The sequence below is a fragment of the Ursus maritimus genome, unplaced genomic scaffold (assembly GCF_017311325.1).
Source record: "Ursus maritimus isolate PB19 unplaced genomic scaffold, ASM1731132v1 scaffold_19, whole genome shotgun sequence".
Taxonomy (NCBI): domain Eukaryota; kingdom Metazoa; phylum Chordata; class Mammalia; order Carnivora; family Ursidae; genus Ursus; species Ursus maritimus.
In genome coordinates, this window is record NW_024424341.1 from 27,882,098 (window position 1) to 27,904,917 (window position 22,820).

General features: G+C 41.8%; 1 protein-coding gene across 1 annotated transcript in view; it reads right to left on the minus strand.

Moving 5' to 3' along the window:
• Positions 1 to 6,886: 6,886 nt before the first annotated feature.
• Positions 6,887 to 22,820, minus strand: part of SF3B3 (splicing factor 3b subunit 3) — a 41,182-nt gene continuing 25,248 nt past the window's right edge. Inside the window, exons 12-26 of the mRNA XM_008702357.2 lie at positions 22,170 to 22,321; positions 21,717 to 21,872; positions 20,792 to 20,947; positions 20,137 to 20,280; positions 17,258 to 17,380; positions 16,178 to 16,332; positions 13,814 to 13,988; positions 12,827 to 13,032; positions 12,574 to 12,730; positions 11,472 to 11,597; positions 10,844 to 11,056; positions 10,030 to 10,128; positions 9,178 to 9,321; positions 7,903 to 8,007; positions 6,887 to 7,509 (exon numbers count right to left, since the gene is read on the minus strand). Of these exons, the coding sequence (XP_008700579.1) occupies positions 7,369 to 7,509; positions 7,903 to 8,007; positions 9,178 to 9,321; positions 10,030 to 10,128; positions 10,844 to 11,056; positions 11,472 to 11,597; positions 12,574 to 12,730; positions 12,827 to 13,032; positions 13,814 to 13,988; positions 16,178 to 16,332; positions 17,258 to 17,380; positions 20,137 to 20,280; positions 20,792 to 20,947; positions 21,717 to 21,872; positions 22,170 to 22,321 (2,252 nt within the window). The 3' untranslated portion in view covers positions 6,887 to 7,368. The remainder of the gene's footprint in view (positions 7,510 to 7,902; positions 8,008 to 9,177; positions 9,322 to 10,029; positions 10,129 to 10,843; positions 11,057 to 11,471; positions 11,598 to 12,573; positions 12,731 to 12,826; positions 13,033 to 13,813; positions 13,989 to 16,177; positions 16,333 to 17,257; positions 17,381 to 20,136; positions 20,281 to 20,791; positions 20,948 to 21,716; positions 21,873 to 22,169; positions 22,322 to 22,820) is intronic.

Consider the following 22,820-nt stretch of genomic DNA (forward strand, 5'->3'; position numbering starts at 1 on the left):
ATCACAGAAGCAGCACACATTCTGAAGATCAGGGCTCTCCCCCTGAGAGGAGTGAACTCCAAGAGCTTTTCCCAGCCACAGCAATCTTGCTAGCAATACATTCAAAAACACCAAGAAAAGCAACATTCCATCCATAGTCCAACTTGAGCCCCCCACCCCCAGGAATGCTATTCTTGGCAAGAGATCTTCCAAAGGAAACGACATCTGCAGAACCTCTAACTGTGAGGTCAGGGAAAGATGAGGCAGCAGCTGAAAACTTTTCAGTCCTTTCTTAGACCCAAGTTACAGGGACCCAACAGAGCAGCAAGGTCTTGACATCATCCCTTCTGAGTTCCAGGGCAGACTCTGCTGTGTTTTATAAGGCCACACAGAGTTCCCCATTTACCTGGCTGCTCAGTTAAATCAGAGGAGTTGATTAGTCCCCCTTAACACCTACAGAGATAGGATTTGTAACTTCGCCTCATCCTATCGTCAAGTTTTATTAAATACATTTTGTAGCTTCTGGGGCAACAGCTATGAGCTAGACAAAATTCTTGAGCTCAACATATGCAAGCCTAATTCCCTGTGCCTATGCTCCAGAAATTCTACTTGCAGACCACAAGCACATTTATGGACAGGTAGGTGAAGAAAGCTCAATGGCGACAACTCCTGGCTATGACACCTAAAGCATAAGCAACAAAATAAAAAATAAACAAGTGGGGCTGCATCAAACTAAGAAGCTTCTGCACAAAAAGAATAATCAACACAGTGAGAAGACAACCAATGGAATGGGAAAAATTATTCACAAACCAAGTATCTAGATAAGGGGGTTAACATCCAAAATATATAAAGAACTCATACAACTCAATAACAAACAAACCCATAAAAAAGTGGGCAAAGGGAAACAGTAATTCAAAAAAATACATGCACTCCTATTTACTGTAGCATTATTTACACTAACCAGGATACAGAAGCAGCCCAAATGTCCATCAATAGATGGATGGATGAAGATGCAGTATATATATACTATGGAATATTACTCAGCCATAAACAAGAATGAAATCTTGCCATATGTAATGACATGGATAGAGCTAGAGAGTATAATGCTCAGTGAAGTAAGTCAGTCAAAGACAAATACCATATGATTTCATTCATATGTAGAATTTAAGAAACAAATGAACAAAGGAAAAAAGAGACAAACAAAAAACAGACTTAAATACAAAGAACAAACTGGTGGTTGCCAGAGGGGAGGGACTGTAAGGAGAGGTGAAATAAAGAGAATCAAGAGTACACTTATCTTTTTTTTTAAGATTTTATTTATTCATTTGAGAGAAAGAGAGTGCATGCACTCGGGCAGATGGGGAGGGAGAGGGAAATAATCTCAAGCACGTGGGGACTGATCTCACAATAGAGATCACGACCTGAGCCAAAAGCAAGAGTCAGACGCCTAATCGACTGAGCCACCCAGGTGCCCCTAGAGTACACTTACCTTGATGAGCACTGAGAAAAGTGTAGAATTTCTGAATCATTATGCTGCACATCTGACACTCTTAACACTGTTAATTGTACTTCAGTTAAAAAAAAAATGGGCAAAGGAATGTAATAGACATTTTTCCAATGTAGATACATTATAGATAGATGGCCAACAGGCACATGAAAACATGCTCAACATCATAGTCATTAAGAAATGCACGTCAAAACCACAATGAAATATCACCTCGAGCCTGTTAGAATGGCTATCATCAAAAAGACAAGAAATCCTGGAGAGGACATGGGGAAAGGGGAACCCTAGTGCACTGTTGGTGGGAATGTAAGCTGGTGCAGCCACAATGGAATACAATATGCAGAATCCTCAAAAAATTAAAAATAGATCTGCCCTATGATCTAGTAATTCCACTTCTGGGAATATATCCAAAGGAAATGAAAACAATAAGTCAAAAAGGTATCTGCACCCACAAGTTCACAGCAGAGTTATTTACAATAGCTAAGACATGGAAACAACAATCACTGATAAATGAATAAAGAAACCATGGTATCTCAACAAATGGTGCTGGGAAAACTGGACAGCTACATGCGAAAGAATGAAACTAGACTGATTTTTTGCACCATACACAAAAATAAACTCAAAATGGATGAAAGACCTAAATGTGAGACCTGAAATCATAAAAATCCTGAGAGCACACGCAGTAATATCTGACATCAGCCATGCCAACATTTTTCTAGATAGGTCTCCTGAGGCAAGGGAAATAAAAGCAAAAGTAAACTACTGGGACTACATCAAAATAAAGAGCTTTTGCACAACAAGGGAAACAATCAACATAACAACTAAAAGGCAACCTACTGAATGGGAGAAGACACTTAGCAAATGACATATTTGATAAAAGATCAGTATCCAAAATATATAAAGAACTGATTCAACTCAATACCTCCAAAAACCAAATAATCCAATTAAAGAATGGGCAGAAGACAGGAACAGACATTTCTCCAAAGATGGCCAAAAGACACAGGAAAAGATGCTCAACATCACTCATCAGCAGGGAAAATGCAAATCAAAACCACAATGAGGTATCACCTCACACCTGTCAGAATGGCTAAAATCAAAAATAAGTGTTAACAAGTGCAGAAAAAGGAACCCTCATGCACTGTTGCTGGGGATGCAAACTGGTGCAGCCACTGTGGGAACAGTATGATGGTTCCTGAAAAAGTTAAAAATAGAATTACCCTACTATCCAGTAATTGCACTACCAGGTTTTCACCCAAAAAATACAAGAACACTAATCAAAGGGATACATGCACCCCTATGTTTATAGCAACATTATTTACAATAGCCAAACTATGGAAGCAGCCCGTGTCCATCAGTAGATGAGTAGATAAAGACGTGGTATGTGTAAACGTACACACACACACATTCAGCCATAAAAGAACGAACGCAACCTTGCCATTTGCGACATTGATGCAGCCAGAAAGTATAAATCTGGGGCGCCTGGGTGGCACAGCGGTTAAGCGTCTGCCTTCGGCTCAGGGCGTGATCCCGGCATTATGGGATCGAGCCCCACATCAGGCTCCTCTGATATAAGCCTGCTTCTTCCTCTCCCACTCCCCTGCTTGTGTTCCCTCTCTCGCTGGCTGTCCCTATCTCTGTCAAATAAATAAAATCTTAAAAAAAAAAGAAAGTATAATGCTAAGCGAAATTAAGTCAGTGAGAGAAAAATACCGTATTATCTCACTCACATGTGGAATTTAAGAAACAAATGAGGAAAAGGGAAAAAAAGAGACCAACGAAGAAACAGACTCTTAACTACAGAGAACAAACGGATGGTTACCAGAGGGGAAGTGGGTGGGGGGAAGGGGGAAATAGGTATGGGGATAAAAAGTATCCTTACCATGATGACCACTGAGTAGCATAGAATTGTGGAATTACTACATTATTGTACACCTGAAACACAAAACACTCTGTACACTGAAACAACAGAACACTGTATGTTAACTATACTGGAAAATAAAAAACTTAATTTGTGGTATATATATGCAATGGAGTATTACTCAGTCATTTTAAAAAAACTACAAGGAAATCTTGCCGTTTGTTACATGGGTGGACTTTAACTTAAGGGCATTATGTTAAGTGAAATAAATCAGACAGAAGAATACTGTATGATATCACTTAATCTGTGGAATCTAAAAAAACATCAAACTCCTAAAAGGAGATGAGATCTGCACTTGGGAATGGAGGGGTGGCAGCCGTGCTGGAGCAAGGTGGTCAAAAGTTATCAACTTCTAGTCATAAGTAAGTACTAGAAATGTAATGTATGACATGACTATACTTAACACTGCTATGTGATATATATGAAAGCTGTTAAGAGAGTAGATCCTAAGTGCTCATCACAAGGAGAAAAAAAGTATTTTTGCTGCTGCTTTTTATTCTATCTCTGAGATGGTGACTGTAATATATATTATATGTCAAACCATTATGTTGTACACTTTAAACTTATACAGTGATGTATGTCAATTATACCTCAAAGCTGGGAGGATAAAAAAGACAAAAGAAAACCTTTCCAGCCGTTAGAATCCTGGTAGAGCACTCAAGTCCAGAGAAAGCCCCTCAGTTATGGAGCTGAAATGTTATCTGTACATCCCTCAACACTCTTATCCAGCACCCATCTGGGTACATCAACAGCGATTGTAAGAAAGTCAACAGACACATCAAAAGTAAAGCAGTGTAAGGGGAAAAGAAAACATCATAACGTGCGTACCGGGTGGGCAGGGAAGGAGACTCAGTCTATGGTTCTTTGGTGACTTCTCAAGGAAAATGGAAGACTCCACTGTCTTCCTGACTTAAGTCTCAAATACATTAAGAGCTCAGGCTTGGTTCAATAAGCACCCACCATGTGCTGAGCTGGGTGCTGGGTACTTTGGATAAATGCTCTCATTGTATTCTCACACCAACCCTGTTTATTTCCATGCTACGGATAAGACTGAACGTTAATGCCTGACCAATGTCATAGATCTAATCAGAGAAGCAAAGACTGGATTGAATTCAGGCCTGTGAGTTCATGTCTAGACTTATTACATGTTCCCATTCCAGACTTAGTGTTTCAGAATCTTTAGGAGAAAGTGACCAAGAATTTATATTGAGTAACTTAAGGGATGATTTTCATGATTATGGAATTTTAAGAATAAAATAAATAAAACAAAATTTGTACTTCTTAAAAGTCACTTTGATTTTTCTGATAAATGTTGGGACTCTCAGGAACCAAGATGCTGTCTCAACTAAGGTTGAGCAACACATTAACGGACTTGCATGTAGCTTATTTGACATCTCTCCCTTCGCCTTCTACAGATGGGGAACCAAGGCTCATAAATTTTACATGGCTTGTGCAATTTCACTCAGGTGTTACCTGGTCAAGCCAGATCAGACAGGTTGCCTAATTCTAGCTCTTTCTATTATAAACACATTTTGACTGATTGTTTCACACGTCCAAGCCTTTTCTTCCTACTAGGCTATTAAGTTCACCTGAGCAGGCCCTGTGAATTTCTTACTGTGCTTATTATTAGTACAATGCTCAGAACATTATTAGTTCATGATTTGCTGTTATCTACCAGTTAACCTTTTGCAATATGCACCCACATTTCTGTGACAATCCCACTGAGTTTGTTTTCATTTTCCCTGGGCTGTGGGTTATAGAGGAATGGGAAAGGAGAGAATCTTGTAGTACGAAACCTTTGCCTGGCCTACCCGTAGCTCTCCAGTGGGGCAAATGACCACACATTCCCAGCTGTGGTAAAAGATCTAAAATTAAGATTCAATATTATATGCTGTAAAATCAAAAAGGCATCAAATGGCCTAACAGCAAGTTTCCCTCCCAACTCTGCTCTTAAGGATAAGGTTCCCTAACCTAAACCTAAAGCCTCCTTATCAAAGGCCTATACCATTCCTGCTCATTTCTGGGCAGCAAGTTTCAGTACATGCCAGTCTATGGATTTATTCGAACAATCACATCTTCCCACAGGAAGGAGGCACCCCACCTTCTTGATATTATAAAACCTGCCTCCCTCCCAAAGCCCCCAGTTGTTTACTTGGTTGTTAAGTGCAACCCCCATGTGGCCTTGCGTGGCATGCGGTGTTCTTTTCCCCTTGGCTGTGATTTTTTAACTAATAAACTGCTGTCTGTGCCATCCAAAAAAAAAAAAAGACAATTCCTAATTCTATACAGAGATCAAGTTTTCCTTTCTTACATAAACCCCCTATGACTACAGGAAGAAGTACTTCAGGAGAAAACTGGGAACAAGGGGCCACTACTCAAACATCTATACAGTTTCCCAACCTGACAGACTAAATGGAATGGGTTTAGGTAGGGCCACAGAAAAAATGAGCCCTGGAATTAGGCCATGAAGATCTAATTCAAAAGTGTCATCTACTATGTCAGTGAGATAACGGAGAAAGTGCTATCTAGGGATTTAATTCCTGGCAAAACCTGTATCTCTCCTGACTGCTCTAAAACCTAGTCATGATTAGAGATATGCAGCTTCAGGGGACAGCATGAGGAGCCCTCTCTACACTGGACTGTGGGCTGCTCAGGACCAAAGGCTGTGTCTAATCACCTCCATTCCTGATTCTAACCCAGTGCTAGCCACAGAGAATCTGCTCATGGAAGTGGCTGAGCGTATACACATGAAAGAATGTTTTACTTTGTGAAAAACCGAGAACAGCAGTGAGCTCAGGTCTCTCAGGTTCAGTGAACCTGGGGAACTGCCTGGAAGATTAAGGCTGCCTTTTCAGGTGTGGGCTGGAACATCTGACACCAGGACACTTGTAGCTGACAGGCTACCAGTGCTGCCTCCTCATACTCCAAAGGCCGTACAGAGTTTGCCCAAGATGTCTACTGCAGACAGGACTCCCCCCACCCAACGGTTACCCATGACCCTTTAAATAGGGATCACATATACTGACTTTGTTCCCAAGGGCAGGTTAGTATCTGGGTTCTTCTGTACTTACTGATCCTTCCTAGGAGTCATATGGCAAACGACCATTTCAGGAGCTGTAGACGTAAAGGGAATATCTATTAAGAGACCACCCAACTGGAATGCATGCCAAATCCTTCACTCTAAGACCTCAGAGTAGAAGGAAGCTAAAACAGAGAAAAGAAATCAGCCACCATTTCTCAATGTCCAACGGGAAGGGGCATGGCTGACCACGTTAGGTTATTACTGAGCCCAAGTTTCATCTGCATAGCAAAAAGAACCAGAGGAAGCCAAAATCACCATGGAGCTGGGAGCATGAGGCCACAGGGTGCCAGAAGCACAAGCAGGTAGCTGGAAGGAAAGAGGATACTCCATTCTCCCTGCTCTAACTCAGGTTCAAAACTCCCACCTAAATTCTCACCCCCAGAAAAGACACATGGACACGAGCCACCGTAAAAATTAGATCTGTATTTCTGGTTAGATTCCAGAGTGGCAGAACTCAGGAGTCATACTATATTCAACCTGGTTCCCACCTCAGCTTGCCTGCCTCCCTCCCTCCCACAAAGATAACATTGTACAAAACTATATTTACAGGGAAACCAGTTAAAAACTAAGGGTGTATACAAAAGTAGACAAGACAGCCAGAAGTATCAATGCATGGAGAGCTTTGGGGAAGAGGAAGTATCTTATTACACACCAGAACTTGGGAGCAATGTATTACGTACTAGGCAGAAAGAAGCAAATTTCAGTGCCAATTTTAGGGGGAACCAGTCACTCCAGGGAAAGAGTGGATAGGAAAGATCTACTAGCTTTAATATTACAAAGTCTTAATTATCCAGCCACCCTTCTTCTGCCATATGGGTTCAGAGCCACGTGGTGGGGGAGACATAATAGAGTCTCTGACACAAGTCCCACAGGAAAAGGAAGGGCTCAGAAGGCGTAGCGGGTCCGGATGTCTTCAAGCTTCTTGGACACCTCAGGTGGGGTTCGGTCCAGTTCTTCAGAGACGTTCTTCTGTTTGTTGGGTTCCATAGAGTTGAACTGCTCACAGAGATCTCCATCTATCACATTCTAAGACACAGACAAGCGAGGAAGAAATAGGTCAGATGCTTAAAGAAAGTGGCACATGCTAAAACAGCTGCAAGGAAAGCTTTTATTCTCTCTTAGATATCTGAACCATTTACAGAGCCAGGAACACTACTCTAAGGTCATCCTTAGTATCCCGTGTTCAGAGCCGCAAAACTGTGTGAAGCCTCTCTTCTGGTTGTGGTCTGCCCTGGGGGAAGAGGTCCCTGAAGATCACTAGCCATTCCTCACCCCCATTACTGCCTCCATCGATCCACTCCTTTGATGCTCCTTTGTTCAGGACTGTTCTGATTTTTAAGGGGGAGGTCCACAGAAAAGACAAGTTACCTGGGCCAAGGACCCCCCCCTTTACAACGCAGATTTCCAACAAAGACCTACCTTAACGGGGAAGTAATAGGAACGAAAGCTGAGGTGGTCTCGCCCACAGAGAGGGGGATGCTCAGACCGCAGGTGCATTTCTACATGTTGGAAGAAGTCATGGTCCTGGTGGAAGAAACAAAGAAATCTGTCACTAAAGGAAAAAAGTGATTTTGGGGCGCCTGGGTGGCACAGCGGTTAAGAGTCTGCCTTCAGCTCAGGGCGTGATCCCGGCGTTATGGGATCGAGCCCCACATTAGGCTCCTCCCCTATGAGCCTGCTTCTTCCTCTCCCACTCCCCCTGCTTGTGTTCCCTCTCTCGCTGGCTGTCTCTCTCTCTAATAAATAAATAAAATCTTTAAAAAAAAAAAAGAAAAGAAAAAAGTGATTTCAATTACTAGTATATGGCTTCCAGAAGCACAATGAACAGACAAGCCGTTTTTTCTTTTTTAACCATCCAAACAGATATTAACTGTCAAACTGCTCCTCTGACAACCACAGATTTGCCTGCTACAAGATACCTAAAACCTGAAAGAAACCCCACCTGTACTTGCAGAACACAAGAGAACACCAGATATAAAGGCTGATTTGTGAAGTCAGATTCCTGATCCCAGCTTCCTTAGCTGTAATGACATAAATCCAATTTAGCCAATCCTAGAGTTGACTCGAGGAGGCAGTAAGTACACAATCTACATCACTGTAGTGATCATCATTCCTAGTCTGTGGGGTTTGCTTCTGAGGGTTTGGCCTCTGACTAACCCTATACCCACACCAGAACTGAACCAAACGTAGGGTGCCTGGGTGGCTCAGTTGCTTAAGTGTCAGACTCTTTTTTTTTTTTTTAAGATTTTATTTATTTGAGAGAGAGAGAGAGAGAGAGAGAGACAGCCGGCGAGAGAGGTAACACAAGCAGGGGGAGTGGGACAGAAAGAAGCAGGCTCCCAGCAGAACAGGGAGCCCCATGTTGGGCTCAGTGGAGAGTCTGCTTAAGGATTCTCTTTCCCTCTCCCTCTGCCCCTTCCCCTACTCTCTCGCTCCCTCTCTCTAGAAGAAATAAATAAATCTTTAAAAAAGAACTAAACCAAACCCTGGTACAGTATAAAAACAAATGGCTTGGGGAGGGGGTTGGGAGAGACTGTCAGGATTCCTATCTTCCCAGGCACTTCTGTCACCTTATAAAATTTCCATAACATGTCTAGCTGCAGGTAGGGACAAAAAATTTGCCCTCTTAGGCTGATTTAGCACCAAGAAACAACCCTGTGAAGGCAAAAGCCAGAAGAGTGTGTGAGATTTCACCTCATGGGATGTGAATGGGACAAGGATCCCAATTCCTCCTGACAAGGTGGTATAGACGAGTGATTCTGAGCCCCCAGGGATCAGTGTGGTCTTCTGTAACGACAGCACTGTCTCGCCCACATGGTAGTTCATGATCACCTCTGCCTGTAAGTTGAAAACAGACTAGTATGTTGTGTGTGCCCTCTGGACCTGTTCTAGATTCCCAAGAGCAAGCAGTGCCTCCAAAGGGCAGATTTCACCTTCTTTTAAATCCAAACATTACTAATATTTAAAAATACTTAGGAATGTTCTAAACATTTAATTGAGATTAATGTCCTCACAATACTAGAGTTAGATCATTTCTGATAAAAAATTACAATGGAAAAATATTTTGTTAAATTACCAATTTTGCAATAAAAAAAAAAACACAGATAATTATTAAAAAGCAGCAATCATTAGACTTGCTCTCCAAAACAGATCTATTTTAAAAGTCCAGAGATGCTCTACTACAGAAGAGCAGGAGAAAAGGAAAGAGCCCAGAACAACCCCTCAGAGAAGAGCTAGTTAATATCAGCAATGACCCTGTGCAACAATTTTTTCCAAGGAACACACTATGCTCTAGTCACTGCTAAAATGTCTTGGAAAAATTGTATTTCTGCAGTGATAAAAATGGAATGGTGGCTTGGTCATTGTACATCAAGCCCAGCATTTATCCATCACAGGCTATGAAAGGATTTCCACGCCTAGGAGAGTACTCAGCATAATCATGTGCACTGCAGATAGCTGACTAAAGAATGTTCCCTCAGTGTGGATCATGGAGAATGTACCCTGAAGGATGGAACCTTTCCTTCAGGGTCCCTTCTGCAATCTTACCTTCTGAGAGGCCCCATTGAGCAAACCCCGGTCCCACAGGGCTTTGTTTCCTGTGGGATCCTCATCCACTTCGTCATTGGTGTTAGGTGGGAGCCTCACCTAAAAGGAAGTGACACAAGTCACAAGGCTGGGTCCTGCACCCACTCACCTGGATCACCAAGCAACATGTTTGCCCCAGATCCTTGAAAGCAAGCCTGGGACACACCTTTGGCAGAGGCCTAAGCCTGTCCCCTGCAACCTGGTGTCTGAGTGACAAACTCAAGAGATTCAACCCATGAACAAGAACAAAACAAAGGCTACAGAACATAAACAAGAGAGGTCAAACCAGGCTTAAAAAGAGAAGGCAAAATTCTCACAAAACTTAAAATAAATATTACTCATTAGCCCAAGTGAAACTTATCACTATTAAACCATATTCCTTGAAAAGGAGGGAGACGGACAGGTAGGTGGTGGAAGGATGGGGGACAGGGGATTCTAAAAGACTGGTAAGAATGGGGCACCTGGCTGGCTCAGTCAGTAAAGTATGCGACCCTTGATCTCAGGGCTGTGAGTTCAAGCCCCATGTTGGGTGTAGAGATTATTAATTAAAAAAAAAAAGTCATAAAATAAAATCTTTAAAAAATAATAAATAAAAGACTGATAAGGCGGCTTAAAGAACACAAAATTTCCTTTTTAGAGCTGGCCTTAGTAGGATTGAATTTTATATCTATTTTTAATTTCCGTATTAGAGATCACAGTCCTGGGTCCTTGGCTTTACCACTGAAAAGAGCTGGCTTTCCTACACGTAAGTGTAACCCAGTAAACATCAACTCACCACACAAATGTTGCCAAACTTGTCTGCCCCAGCCACAGTGTCATAGTCCAGGAGGCTAGCTGTAGTGACCCATCGTGGGTAAGTATCATCGGCGAAAATGATAAGCTGGTTCTCATTACGCTTGTATCGAACCCAGATGAAACTTTCTTGGACATCAGACACAATTACCCTGTGTCCAATAGTCTGGATCCCAGAGATGTAATTGGCAATATGCTGGGGGAAAAAAGGACAGCAATGGGTATAACCTTGAGATTCAGAACCCAGAAGTCCAGCCTCCCCTGACTGCAATGTATATATAGGGCCTATAGAATGGCAGTCAGCTATAAATTCCTGAAAGATGGAAAAAGAACTAACTGGTTTTAATACACTGGAAATGTATGCTTAATTCTCACAGCTAAATACTCTGTAGTAGTGAACAGGACAGAAATCTGGTTCTTAATATAAAGAAGTCAAGAAACCCACCCAACTTCTGTCCTTCTCAAGCCTCAAAGGCCTAATTCTAAGGCTGGAATTGAGGAACTACAAGGTCCTAAAAAAGACATACAATTTTAAGTTACTGTCCACCATCCCGCCAATGTTTCCTCCTTCATCACAAGCTAGTTCCAAGGCCCTGTACCAGTGTATTTACCTTGTTCTCACACTTTCGGAGTAACTTTTTCTTCCCCAGGTCATAAACTCGCAGAAGCTTCCCCACACCAATCAACACCCTCCCCTGGAACGGGGCAATGGCAGCAGGGACCTCTTCTACTGGAGTCTGTGAGAAGAAAAGCAGGCAATGCAACTATTAGAACACCAGCCATATGCTAGCCCCACCTTCCTGACCCAAAATGTCTTTACAAGACAGATAGTGAGGGATCATCTTTGGCCTGTTAGAAAAATAAACCACACATACAACAGTCTCTATGAACAGGTCCCACACACTGCACGTCACTCAGCAAATGGATCAGTGCCACAAGTAAAAAGGAAGCCCTGACGCCTGATGAATGTGATCTCAAAGCCTGTGCTAATTCAAGTGGTGCCACGAACAGTGAAGCCTTAATATCAGAGAAGTGATTGCTGGTTGTGGAGGGATGGGAAAGCAGTGCTAGTGACAAGTGACATATTAGTTGTAAGGGAGACACAGTGAGTTAGCACAAAGAAAAGCACATAAGTGAGGACACTGCCCTTAGGAAGGGCTGGAGGAGCTACATGCATGTGCTGTCCATGCAGAAGAACAGGAATTTTTTCCCTTAATTTATAAACTGTAATAAAATACACGTAAAATTTACCATTTTAAGCATTTTTAAGTATACAATTCAGTGGCATCAAACATTTTCACAGTGTTGTGCAACCATCACCACCATCCATCCTCAGAACTTTTTCATTTTTCCAAAGGGAGAGTGTATCCATTAAATGCTAATTCTCCAGAGAATATTACTTCTTTAGAACTGTTGAATTTTGGTCACAAATTGCTGCCTGCTTAGTAAAAGCAGTAAACAAGGGGCCAATTCTGTGTGCATCTATGTCACCGTTGTGGCTGGTGAGCACACAGGCTTCCTGTGGGACTCGAAGGCAGTGGAGCTTGACTGCAGCGTGAAAGCCCCAACATTTTCTGTGTGCCACCAACAGATGGAACATAATCAATGAGCAGGCTCCCAAAATGGTCACCAAAAGACCTGACCCACAACTTAAGCAAAAGTGGGGAATCCAGCAGGACCTAAGATTCAGAAGAACCAATGGCTAGTTCCTACCTTGTGTAAAAACTCCAGTTTTTCCCCATTGTTCACGAGCTTGTAGGTATAGACAAAGCCCCCTGCCACAGACCTGGGGTTGAGGATCAGGTCTTTGGCCACGCCCACCAACACATACCAATCATCACCAGTGTTGGAGAACCTGCACACAGCCACGCTGCAAAGAGAGAAAGAAACAGGAGTCAGGCATCAGTTACAGCGCAGAGAATTCCCATTCCAGCCCTCAAAACCTTGGCTGTCCTGAGCTCCTTACCTAAAAGCGGCCTCATTCTGTTCTAGCTGGACAAGATCCAGAGTGTTCCCTTGAATAGGATTCATCACTCGGATCACAGAGGCCCACTGCCCATTGCCAGCCTTAGGAGCTCCAAAAATGGACTCAGGAAGGTTTTCATTGAGGAACGCTGCTGCCATCTCTGCAGCGAGCTCCCGCTCATCCTCCCCTGCTGCTTCTACCATTTCCTAAATAAAAAAACAAAATCAGACACACAAAAACGGAAGAGTTGGTATACTCAGAGGTGGGTGGTGGGTGACAAGTGGACAGGTAGCGCAACACCTCCAGGGGGAGTTCATATCATATAAGTTGCAAAGTCTGCAGGCCAAAACCAGACTTCCCGAAATGAAGATTAAAGGGAGAGGTGTACAGACAAGGGAAGGAGGGAAAAAGACTAAAGGAGAAACCAGGTACTTCATTTTTTAATGCCAAAAAAATCTAACCTCAACCGTGGCAAATACTTGGCAAATGGTCTGAGATACATAAAATGAAAACACCACTTTTCTACCTACCCTCTCTGATTTCCCTTGCTACGACTCCTTGTCTCATCTCTTTCAAGCCAAACACAATTTTACATGGTTGGAGCTATTTGGTTTTTTGCTGGGAAATGATTTCTGGGAAGAACTAGTGTTGCGGAGAACTGAAAGCTGTCTCCTTTGGGCCTGAATCCAGGAAACACATACACAGACTGTTTGGGAAGCGTAAGGACTGAAGAACTCTGTTCCAGAAGGAAAGCTGAATACTGAATAAACCCAGGTCACTGTATTAGTCCTGAGTCACAAGAAAACCTCTAAAACCAAGGATTGAGGCCAAGCGCCTGCTTAAAGGACCTGACAAGAACCTGGGTCTTTTTTAATGTAACTTTTTAATGTAACAAAGAATATAATCAGCAATTACAGGAGTTTAAACTTTTCAACAGAATTTCACATGAATGCCTTTTAACTAAATCCTGAAGGTCAGTCTCATTACCTCTGCCATCTGCTGCTTCCTCTGAGCTTTTGTTGCCTCAGTGTAGGCATTGTGGTCCGTCTCAATGATGATAAGATTGTTACTCTCAGGGTGAATGACAAATTTCCTGGGTGTGTACTGCAGTGGAAAGGCTACTTGATTAAAGACAGCACCTAGCTTCTCCAACGCTAAAATCCTATGAAGAAAAAGGCAGGGAATTAACAGATCACTCACTCAGGATCTAGAAACTCATAACAAAATGATCCATGACCAGTCACACAAATGCATCAATCCCTAAAAACTCTAATCTTGGGCATTATTCCTCTATTTGGAGAGAAACATTAAATCAAGTAAACATTTGAGTGATGAAGTTAAGTGTCTAAGCATCAAAAGTTATCACTCTGCAAGAAAAAAAGTAAGTATCACATTAAGAAAAACCAAAACCAAAACCACTGATCCTTCAGTTTTGAGTCTTCTGGTCTAACCCACATACTGATCTGTTTTATAAAGGCACCCTACGATGCCAACAGGTAGATTCTAAGCAGAGAGAACACCCGCTCTCAGGGAGACACACAACACAGGAGGAAGCACAGATATTCCCATGTTGTATTTCTCCTGAGAAAGTAAGAGGTTAGTCAGCATCTGCCTAAGTAGAACTTATACCACTGGTGATACCCAACAGCACTTTAGGCACTTTTCAGATGGACTTTAAAAAAATACAATTCTTTAAAAAATAATTAGCTTTTGTATGCCAAAGGACATCATCAAGAAAGTGAAAAGACAATCTAAAGAATGGGAAAAAATTAGAAGAAAATATGTGCAAATCTTATCTGATAAGGGAGTTACACCTAGAACATATAAAAGAACTCTTACAATTTCGTAACAAAAAAGAAGCAGCAGCAGCAGCAGCAGCTGCTGCCCAGTTTAAAAATGGGCAAAGGACCTCAACAGACAGTACTCCAAAGAAAAACATGCTCTCCATTAAGCATCAAAAAAAAAAAAAAAAAAAAAGCCTATCTAAACCACAATGAGATACCACTTCACACTTACGAGAATGACTGGAATAAAAAAATCCAATAAATGCATGCGGGTGAGGATGTGAAGAAACCGACACTCTCATACCTTGCTGGTGGAAAAGCAAAACAGTGTATCCTCTTTGGAAAGAAGTCTGGCAACTCGTCAAAAGGTTAAATAAAGAGGTACCACATAACCCCACCATTCCACTCTTTCAGAGCTATACTAAAGAAAATTAAAAATATATGTCCCCATAAAAACTTGTGCACATGAATATCCACAGCGCATTATTCATCAACAGTCAAAAGTGTAAGTGACTAGTTCTGACAATAAGTACTCTAAACACTGGTGTTTCCAAGAATTCTGCTATAAACTATTTCACAGTGGCCTTTCCTGAAAGATTCTGTTCTGGGGAGGAAATGCCCTACTGCTACAAAAATGAAAAAAATCTGTGGGTGTGTCCAAATTTACAGGAGTTCAGAAGAGAGGGAACACCGATAAATAATGAGAATGTCCATGAATGAGGCCAGGTCTTGACTGACAGAGATGTGTGTGGGAAGCATGCCAGGGTACAGAGGAAAAAAACCAGGAGGGGAGAGCAATTCTGCTGGAATAGAAGATACATAAAGGTGTGAAGGTTAGAAAGAGAGAGAACAATGACTGAAAAGATGCTGAAAGGTGCTGCACAAAGAAATCTGGGCGTTCACTTGCTAAGTTATCCATATATCAAGAGGCTATAGTTCCTCTTGATAGGGTTCCTCTTATGAACAGCCAACAGTTACAACTAGGACATGAACAGAGGTGGCATTAGAAAATGAAAAAAGAAAAAGAATGAAACCCAAAACTTGAGAAAGTCAAACTGAATAGCTTATTTTTCAAACTGAATAGCCATCTTGCAATGTAACAGTGCTCACTCCAACATAACTAGCATAAATAAGTTTGTCAACTTGCAAAAGGCCTAAATAATTTATACTGAGATTAAAATTGGAAGATGTAACACTGCAAATGACAGGACCAAATGAGAAAAAGTTATCAGTGATCCAATGCCTGCCTACTCTAAAACTAATCCAATGGTACGGCCCTGGAAAACAAGATGCTGTAATCTCAAGGAAACTGAACTGTACTGCTTAGTATATTAAAACTTGGCCCTGAAAATCTAAACAGAAGCTAAAACTCCAAACACCGAAACCTGGCTACCAGGTACTTAAAATCCTGAGCCAAATGAAGGTTTCAGTTGCAACACTCCAGAGCCATGCTGAAGAGCTGGCTCTCTGCCATTGCTTCGTAACTTCTTCCAACACTATGGCAAAACCACAATCCCAGTCGTTGGCAGAAAGGATTCCCACTGGGCTTGAACAGTGGGACTCTCACCTCAGGGTATTCGTGGAGATGGCCACAATGCCCTCAGGACACTGTTCAGAGGCGAAGCCAGACGCAAACTCCAGGGTCTCATAAGACAAGGGGGTGAGATGGAAACGAGACTGGTAGGAATAGCTCAACCATGATCGACTTGACATGGCCAACACCTGAGGAAAAACACTCCAATGAGCTTGGGAAAAAGACAAACATGGAATGCTAACCAAACACCCTATCTGCAAATTTCAATCTGCAGAATATCCCAAGGAATTTTAGAAACCTAAAAGGCTACCTTAAGAAAAAAGAGGAGCAGGGGCCCCTGGGTGGCTCGGCTGGTTAAGTGTCTGACCACTGATTTCACTTCAGGTCACAATCGCAGGGTCGTGAGATCGAGCCCCATATCAGGCTATGCACTGAGTGTGGAGCCTGCTTGAGATTCCCTCTCCCTCCCCCTCTGTCCCTCCCCCCTCATGAATGTATGCATGCTCTCTCCCCTTTCTAAAAAGAGAGAGGAAAGAGGACTGGAGAAGAGGCAGTATGGCTTAGTATTTCCTAAAAGCATGGGCTACTAGCTCTATGACCTAATCACTCAATCTCTCTAATCCTCAACTTCCACATGTGTAAAATGGGAATACTATAGCAAGGATGGATAGTTTCAAGAATTACATGCAGTAACAAGTAAAGAACTAGCACTGCACCCAGCGATAGTAACATTCTTAGCTACAAAAGACACCATGTTTCCCATCCTCTTTCACATTACATACTAAACCCTGGTATTGATATAAGGTTGCTCATGGGTAGTGGTACACTAGATAGGAGGTTCTAGCTACCCTCAGTCGGTTCCATTTGCGCAGCCTAGAGCTGAAAAGACTGATATCCTATTCCACTCATAACCAAAACATAGCTCAGTGCCATGGAAAGCTCTGGATTAAGGGACCCAAGACTTCCCACAGGAAAGAAGCTAATTAAGAGAGAACCAATATCAAACTAACTATAAATGGGTGAATTAATTAAAGCAAAGCTTATGCCAAAGAAACTTTTCTCAGTTGATGTCACTAATGTCCAAACATGCAGCCTCCCCCTTTCATTACTTACTGCCTCCTGGCCTTGCATCCGGACACGGAAGAGTTTCACAGGACGGGACCCCAGGTACCTAGTGCGGGTGTCAGACAGATCACCAGTGACAGGGTCCAGGACAGTTCTCAGCAGTACACCATTCTAATAAAAAGGAAAGGAGTGCGTGAAGCCTACCCCTAATAGAAGCTCCCTTGGCTACTTCACAATATGTAAGTTCAGAACAGGTGGAAGGAAATGACTTGGTAGTTTAACGAATATCCTAATAACCAGCCAGCCACTCATTCACTCTCACTAAATCACTCACTAAGTAGTTATTCAGCATTTACTAAGTGAAAAGCACTTATTTTTCACTATATATGCATTAAAATTCTTTCTACCATATATGTTAAACTCTTTTTTATAATTTTAAATTTTAAGATACGTGCACAGTTAAGGGATGCCTGGGTGGCTCAGTGAGTTGAACATCTGTCCGACTCTTAGTTTTGGCTCAGGTCATGATCTCACGGGTCGTGGGATGGAGCCCCGCATCAAGCTCCGTGCTCAGTGGGGAGCCTGCTTGTAGATTCTTTCCCTCTGCCCCTCCCCCAACTCATGCATGCACTCTAAAATAAATAAATAAATCTTAAAAAAAGAAGATACATGCACAGTTAAAATAAACAAGGCCTGTTGTGGTCTCTAAATACCATTTCTCCTAAAAAGATTCAGACTCTTAAGAGAAACAGCTAATTCAGGTCTGGGGCAAGAATATTCCGGGTGTACACAGGGGCACTCTGTTGTAACAGAAAGAAGTACCCAAAGACAACAGGGCCATGTTAAAAGGACATAGGAGCTAACTTCAAAAGGGAACTCTCACTCATCTAAAATGAGGCAATTTAGCAACCAAAAATGAAAAGACCATAACAGTTTAAAGCACAAATATATAAAAATCTTCAAGTTCATAATGTTATTAAAAAAATTACTTCCTCAGTTCCCACTTGAGACTGCTGTGGCACCAACTCCTTACTGTGAAAACAGATGAACAAAGAAAAAAAACAAAGTATTTATCCTTTTCCTGTATGAACTGTATTTTGGGGCAAGCAAATTTTGTCTTTAGAGAAAAGTTCCAGCTAACGAAATTAAGAGTGAAATAGAGAATTGTCATTTCTCAATTCCTAACGACATAATGAATCTGGGCAATGGGCATCGATTGCTGCCACTAGATAAAAGGTTGACAGGCAGCAGGTATTTAAAATAGATACAAACATTCTAACACTACTAAAAGTAGGATAACCAAATATTACATGCCTCCTGATGTGATGTAACAGAAAAGTAAAGAGCACCACTTATAAAACACTGTCCCCCACAAAAATATTAAATCTGAATCAATCACTTCATCTGTGCTATCCAATTCTATAACCATCAAACCACAACGTGGCTAGCCAGAATTGTGATGTGCCATTAAATATAAAATACAAAATATAAGATTTTAAAGACTTTGTTTGAAAATAGAGAACATAAAGTATCTTAATTTTTATACTGATTACAAACTGAAATGACATTTAAAATATTCTGGGTTAAAGAAAACATTAAAGTTAACTTCATGTGTTCCCTTTTTGTGGCTGGTATATTTAAGTTACACATGAGGCTTGCATTATATTTTTAATGGACAGCATGGTCTAGATCCACCCACTAGTTTACAGGAAATACAGAGGATAGACAAACACTAAACACACAAGGAAAGACTGCCAAAATTAGAAGGTGGAAATTCTTCAAGACATATGATCTGGTTTTTTAAAAAAAATTTAATGGGGTAGGAATTATTAAAAGAAACATAAAGGGACAAGGTCATGCAGAGGATGCAAGCTGCAGACAGCTTTATGCAGATTCTAAGTAGAACCAAAGGTAAAACATTTTTGGAAAAACAAAAACAGAACCAAGAAAAACCAGAACATGAACAAGATATCAGATATTAAAGAATTGTTGTGTTGGGCATGGTAATAAAATAGAGGCCTAAAAAGAAAACAACCCATATATCTGTTAGAGCTACATTCTCAAGTACTTATAGATGAAATGATAAACCATTTTGGATTTGCTTTAACAAACTCCAGAAGAAAGAAAAAAGGGGAATAGATAAAACAAGGACAGTAGAATGTTGGTAACTATTAAAACTGGTGATGGGGGGGCGCCTGGGTGGCTCAGTCGTTAAGCGTCTGCCTTCGGCTCAGGGCATGATCCCAGAGTCCTGGGATCGAGCCCCACATCAGGCTCATCCGCTGGGAGCCTGCTTCTTCCTCTCCCACTCCCCCTGCGCCTCTGTTCCCTCTCTCGCTGGCTGTCAAATAAATTTAAAAAATCTTTAAAAAAAAAAAAAAAAAACTGGTGATGGGTACATGGAGGTTTGTTACATTAGTCTAACTCCTGTGCAGTTTGAAAAATTTCTAAATCAGGAAGTAAAACTAAAAAGCAAAAAGTACCAGGAGGTTGAGCAAATAATCATTAAGGAAAATGAAAAGTATATGGTCAAAAACGCTGACACTCTGCTATCCTTAGGTTCCTGCTTTTCATGCCTCGAAGAGCCAAAGAGCCCCGAGCCCCGCTGCTTTGACAATAGGGAACACGCAGGGGTCCTTTATTACTAAAGGAGCCCATTATAAACCAAGAGGTATTAGTTTCCAAAAGCTGCATATTGTGAGAGCTGCAAAAGCCTCTTCAGGACCTCTCTAGTTCTGACCAAGAGCAGTGATCACAACACATTTGTATCAAAGACTCTATGAAAACTTAGTCCTGACTTGTGCAGCACCATTCACTTTTCATAAGGTGGTAAACTCAACAGGCACAGCAAATGCCCGTACTGAACAAGGACTGCACAAAAGCTAAAGAAGGCCTGACACCAACAATGTGAGCTTTGGATCTCTTACCTGTAACCCAATATTCAGGTACAGGAAGCCAATAGAGCCCCTCTCACCCAGCTCATCTTGCTTCTCAGTCCCACCCATTTCCACAATACACAAGGACTCAGGCTGGGCTGGGAGAGCCTGCATGCTCAGAGGCTGCAAACAGTCCTAAGGAGTAAATAGAACAAGAATTAAAACATGGGAAAGGACCAATTCTGGAAAAATCTACCCAGAGAAATCTAATTCGAGGAGTGGAGAAACAAACTTCTTGTACACAGTGGAATCCTGTAGTTTAAGTTCTAAATGGGTTACTACTAGTTAAACCAAATCTTAGAATAAACTCTAGAGAACCATGCTTTCCTTTCCGTAAAAGTGGATAATGATAGAAGTAAGTAAGCAAACGGCACCTATTCTTAAAAGTCATCTAAGGCCCAGAGCCAGTCCAAGTCCTTTTCTGCAAACAATCTTGGGTTGTTTTTTGTTTTTAACTGTAAAAGGGAGCCAAGGCTTAAGGCAAGAAAACATTTAGTAGTCTGGGATCAGGATCTATAAAGTACTGCACAGAACTCCTGAGGCGTGCTGCTACAGTAATCAGGAGAAGCAGCAGGTGCTGATTTCAGGGGCCAGCCCAGCTCAGCTTCCAGTGGGAAGGATCCTTGAAGTCGAGGGTAATACTCACTGAGGGATCCAGAGAGATGATTCTGACAGTATTGTCCACCAGCCCCACAGCCAGGAAGCGAGACCGCTGCTCTCCAGGAGGCACATTGGCCAGACTCATGCACACCACATCCGCCGACATCTCCTTCCGCTCTGTGTACTCGTTCAGCTGTCCTGACTACAGAAGTGAGACAGAGGTGATAAACCACTCCAACTTGCCCCTAAACACTGGGACTGGGAAAGGGAGAGGGACTGTTAAATTCTTTTACTTCCTCTACTTTTACTAAAATCAATGACCAAGAATTTCTCTACTTAAGGTCCCAAGACTGAACTCTACAGGCTAAAAGCAAGCAAAATTACTGACAAGACAATCAAGAGACAACAAACACATTGTCTTTGACTTTGACAAATACAACATGCTACAAATTTTCTAAAGCAAACCTAGCTCTCAGGAAATAGAAATACGTAAACTGTTTCTCTGTTCATGAGAATACTTTGGGTGAAAGAAAATTCAAATACGGAACTTAAAGAAATCTCAACCAGAGGTACAGTTAAGACTATCACGTTGGTCACATCCAAAAACTTCCCGAAAGCATAATTAAGTATATCCAACATCCTTCCATACAGAAAACCAAAAGAAAATTTCTGAAATGGCTTCAGATTATAAAAATTACAACTTATGGCCAATATTTAAATGGCAGAAAGGTAGACTGTGAAGGGCAAGAGAAGCCAAGTATTTTACTGCTAAGATTGGATTTCATAACTCCAGTTAGAATTAAGACATGAACTTACCCTTCCCACCTCACCCCCACCAGGCCAGACTGGCTTATGTACACTTTCCCTCCTGAATTCTCTTTGTGAATATCATCTAAATACTGGACTACAACTCTCATCTTTACGTCTGGACCCTAACACTAAGTCCCACAATGAATGATAAAATAACATACAGGATCCATCTCAAAATAGACCAGCTCTCCTCCTGTCAGGGCGATCACCACCTGTCGCTGGTTCACTGCACATTTCACAATCGTTTTCTTTCCAGGGGTCTTCCACTCATTAACTCGCTTGTCTGCTCGTATGTGCCGAATGCCATCAGGATACACCTAGAGTCAGTGATGAGAAGGAAACTGGACTTTAGCAATGTGACTCATTGCTCAACATGACCCAAACACCTAACAGATCAGTCACTCTTGTCAGAACTAGAGCCATTACATTTGAATCGTATTGACCACTGGATCAAAGACAAAAAGGAGTTACTAGGCCCCGGACAGGTCAACTTAAAACAAGCTCATGTTTGCAACTTCAAAAGAGTTCAAAACTCATTAACGTGAGCACAGCAGCCTACACCACAATGAAAGGACAAAGTTAAGGCGAGTAAGTAACTCTCTGGGAACCCTCACCTGCACCAAAGCATCATCCCCTAACAACGAGCAGGACAAGGTTGGGGTGGTACCCAGGAACCCAGAGTCAGTCACTTCTTCCACAGTCTCTCCAATGGACAACACAAGTGTGGCATTCACGAAAGACACAATGATGTAGGCATCAAACTCATCTGCAAAAGGGAAGAGAAGAGGAGGTGGTTAGCTAAGAACCCACAAAGCTAAGTGAAACATACTAAGTTTTCTCTTCAGAAACTTCCAAGGCACTTCTTCTACGTGTAGCCATCACACACACACACTCATGTGGTAAAGGGCACAGGATGATCCAAAAGATAATTGAAGATAATAACAGCCTACAGATATACTTCGCTTCCTTAAATGCCTAAATACATTGAGTAGATATACCCACCCCAATACCTCCGAAAGCTAATTTTTCTTGAGACATTGGCTGGAAAAATGCAAGAGGACAAAGCAGGGTAACCAGCAGGAAGAAACTCTGACTACTACAATATTTATATGTATTGAAGCTAGAGCTTGTTTATTTGCACCAGATGCAAATCACAACTCATTCTTAAAGATAATCCTTATAACCAGGAAAAGTCCCCAGCCTCTTCCAAAAGCAGCTTATGTGGAAACACAAGACCTAATGAATAAAACAGAGATTACTTAAAC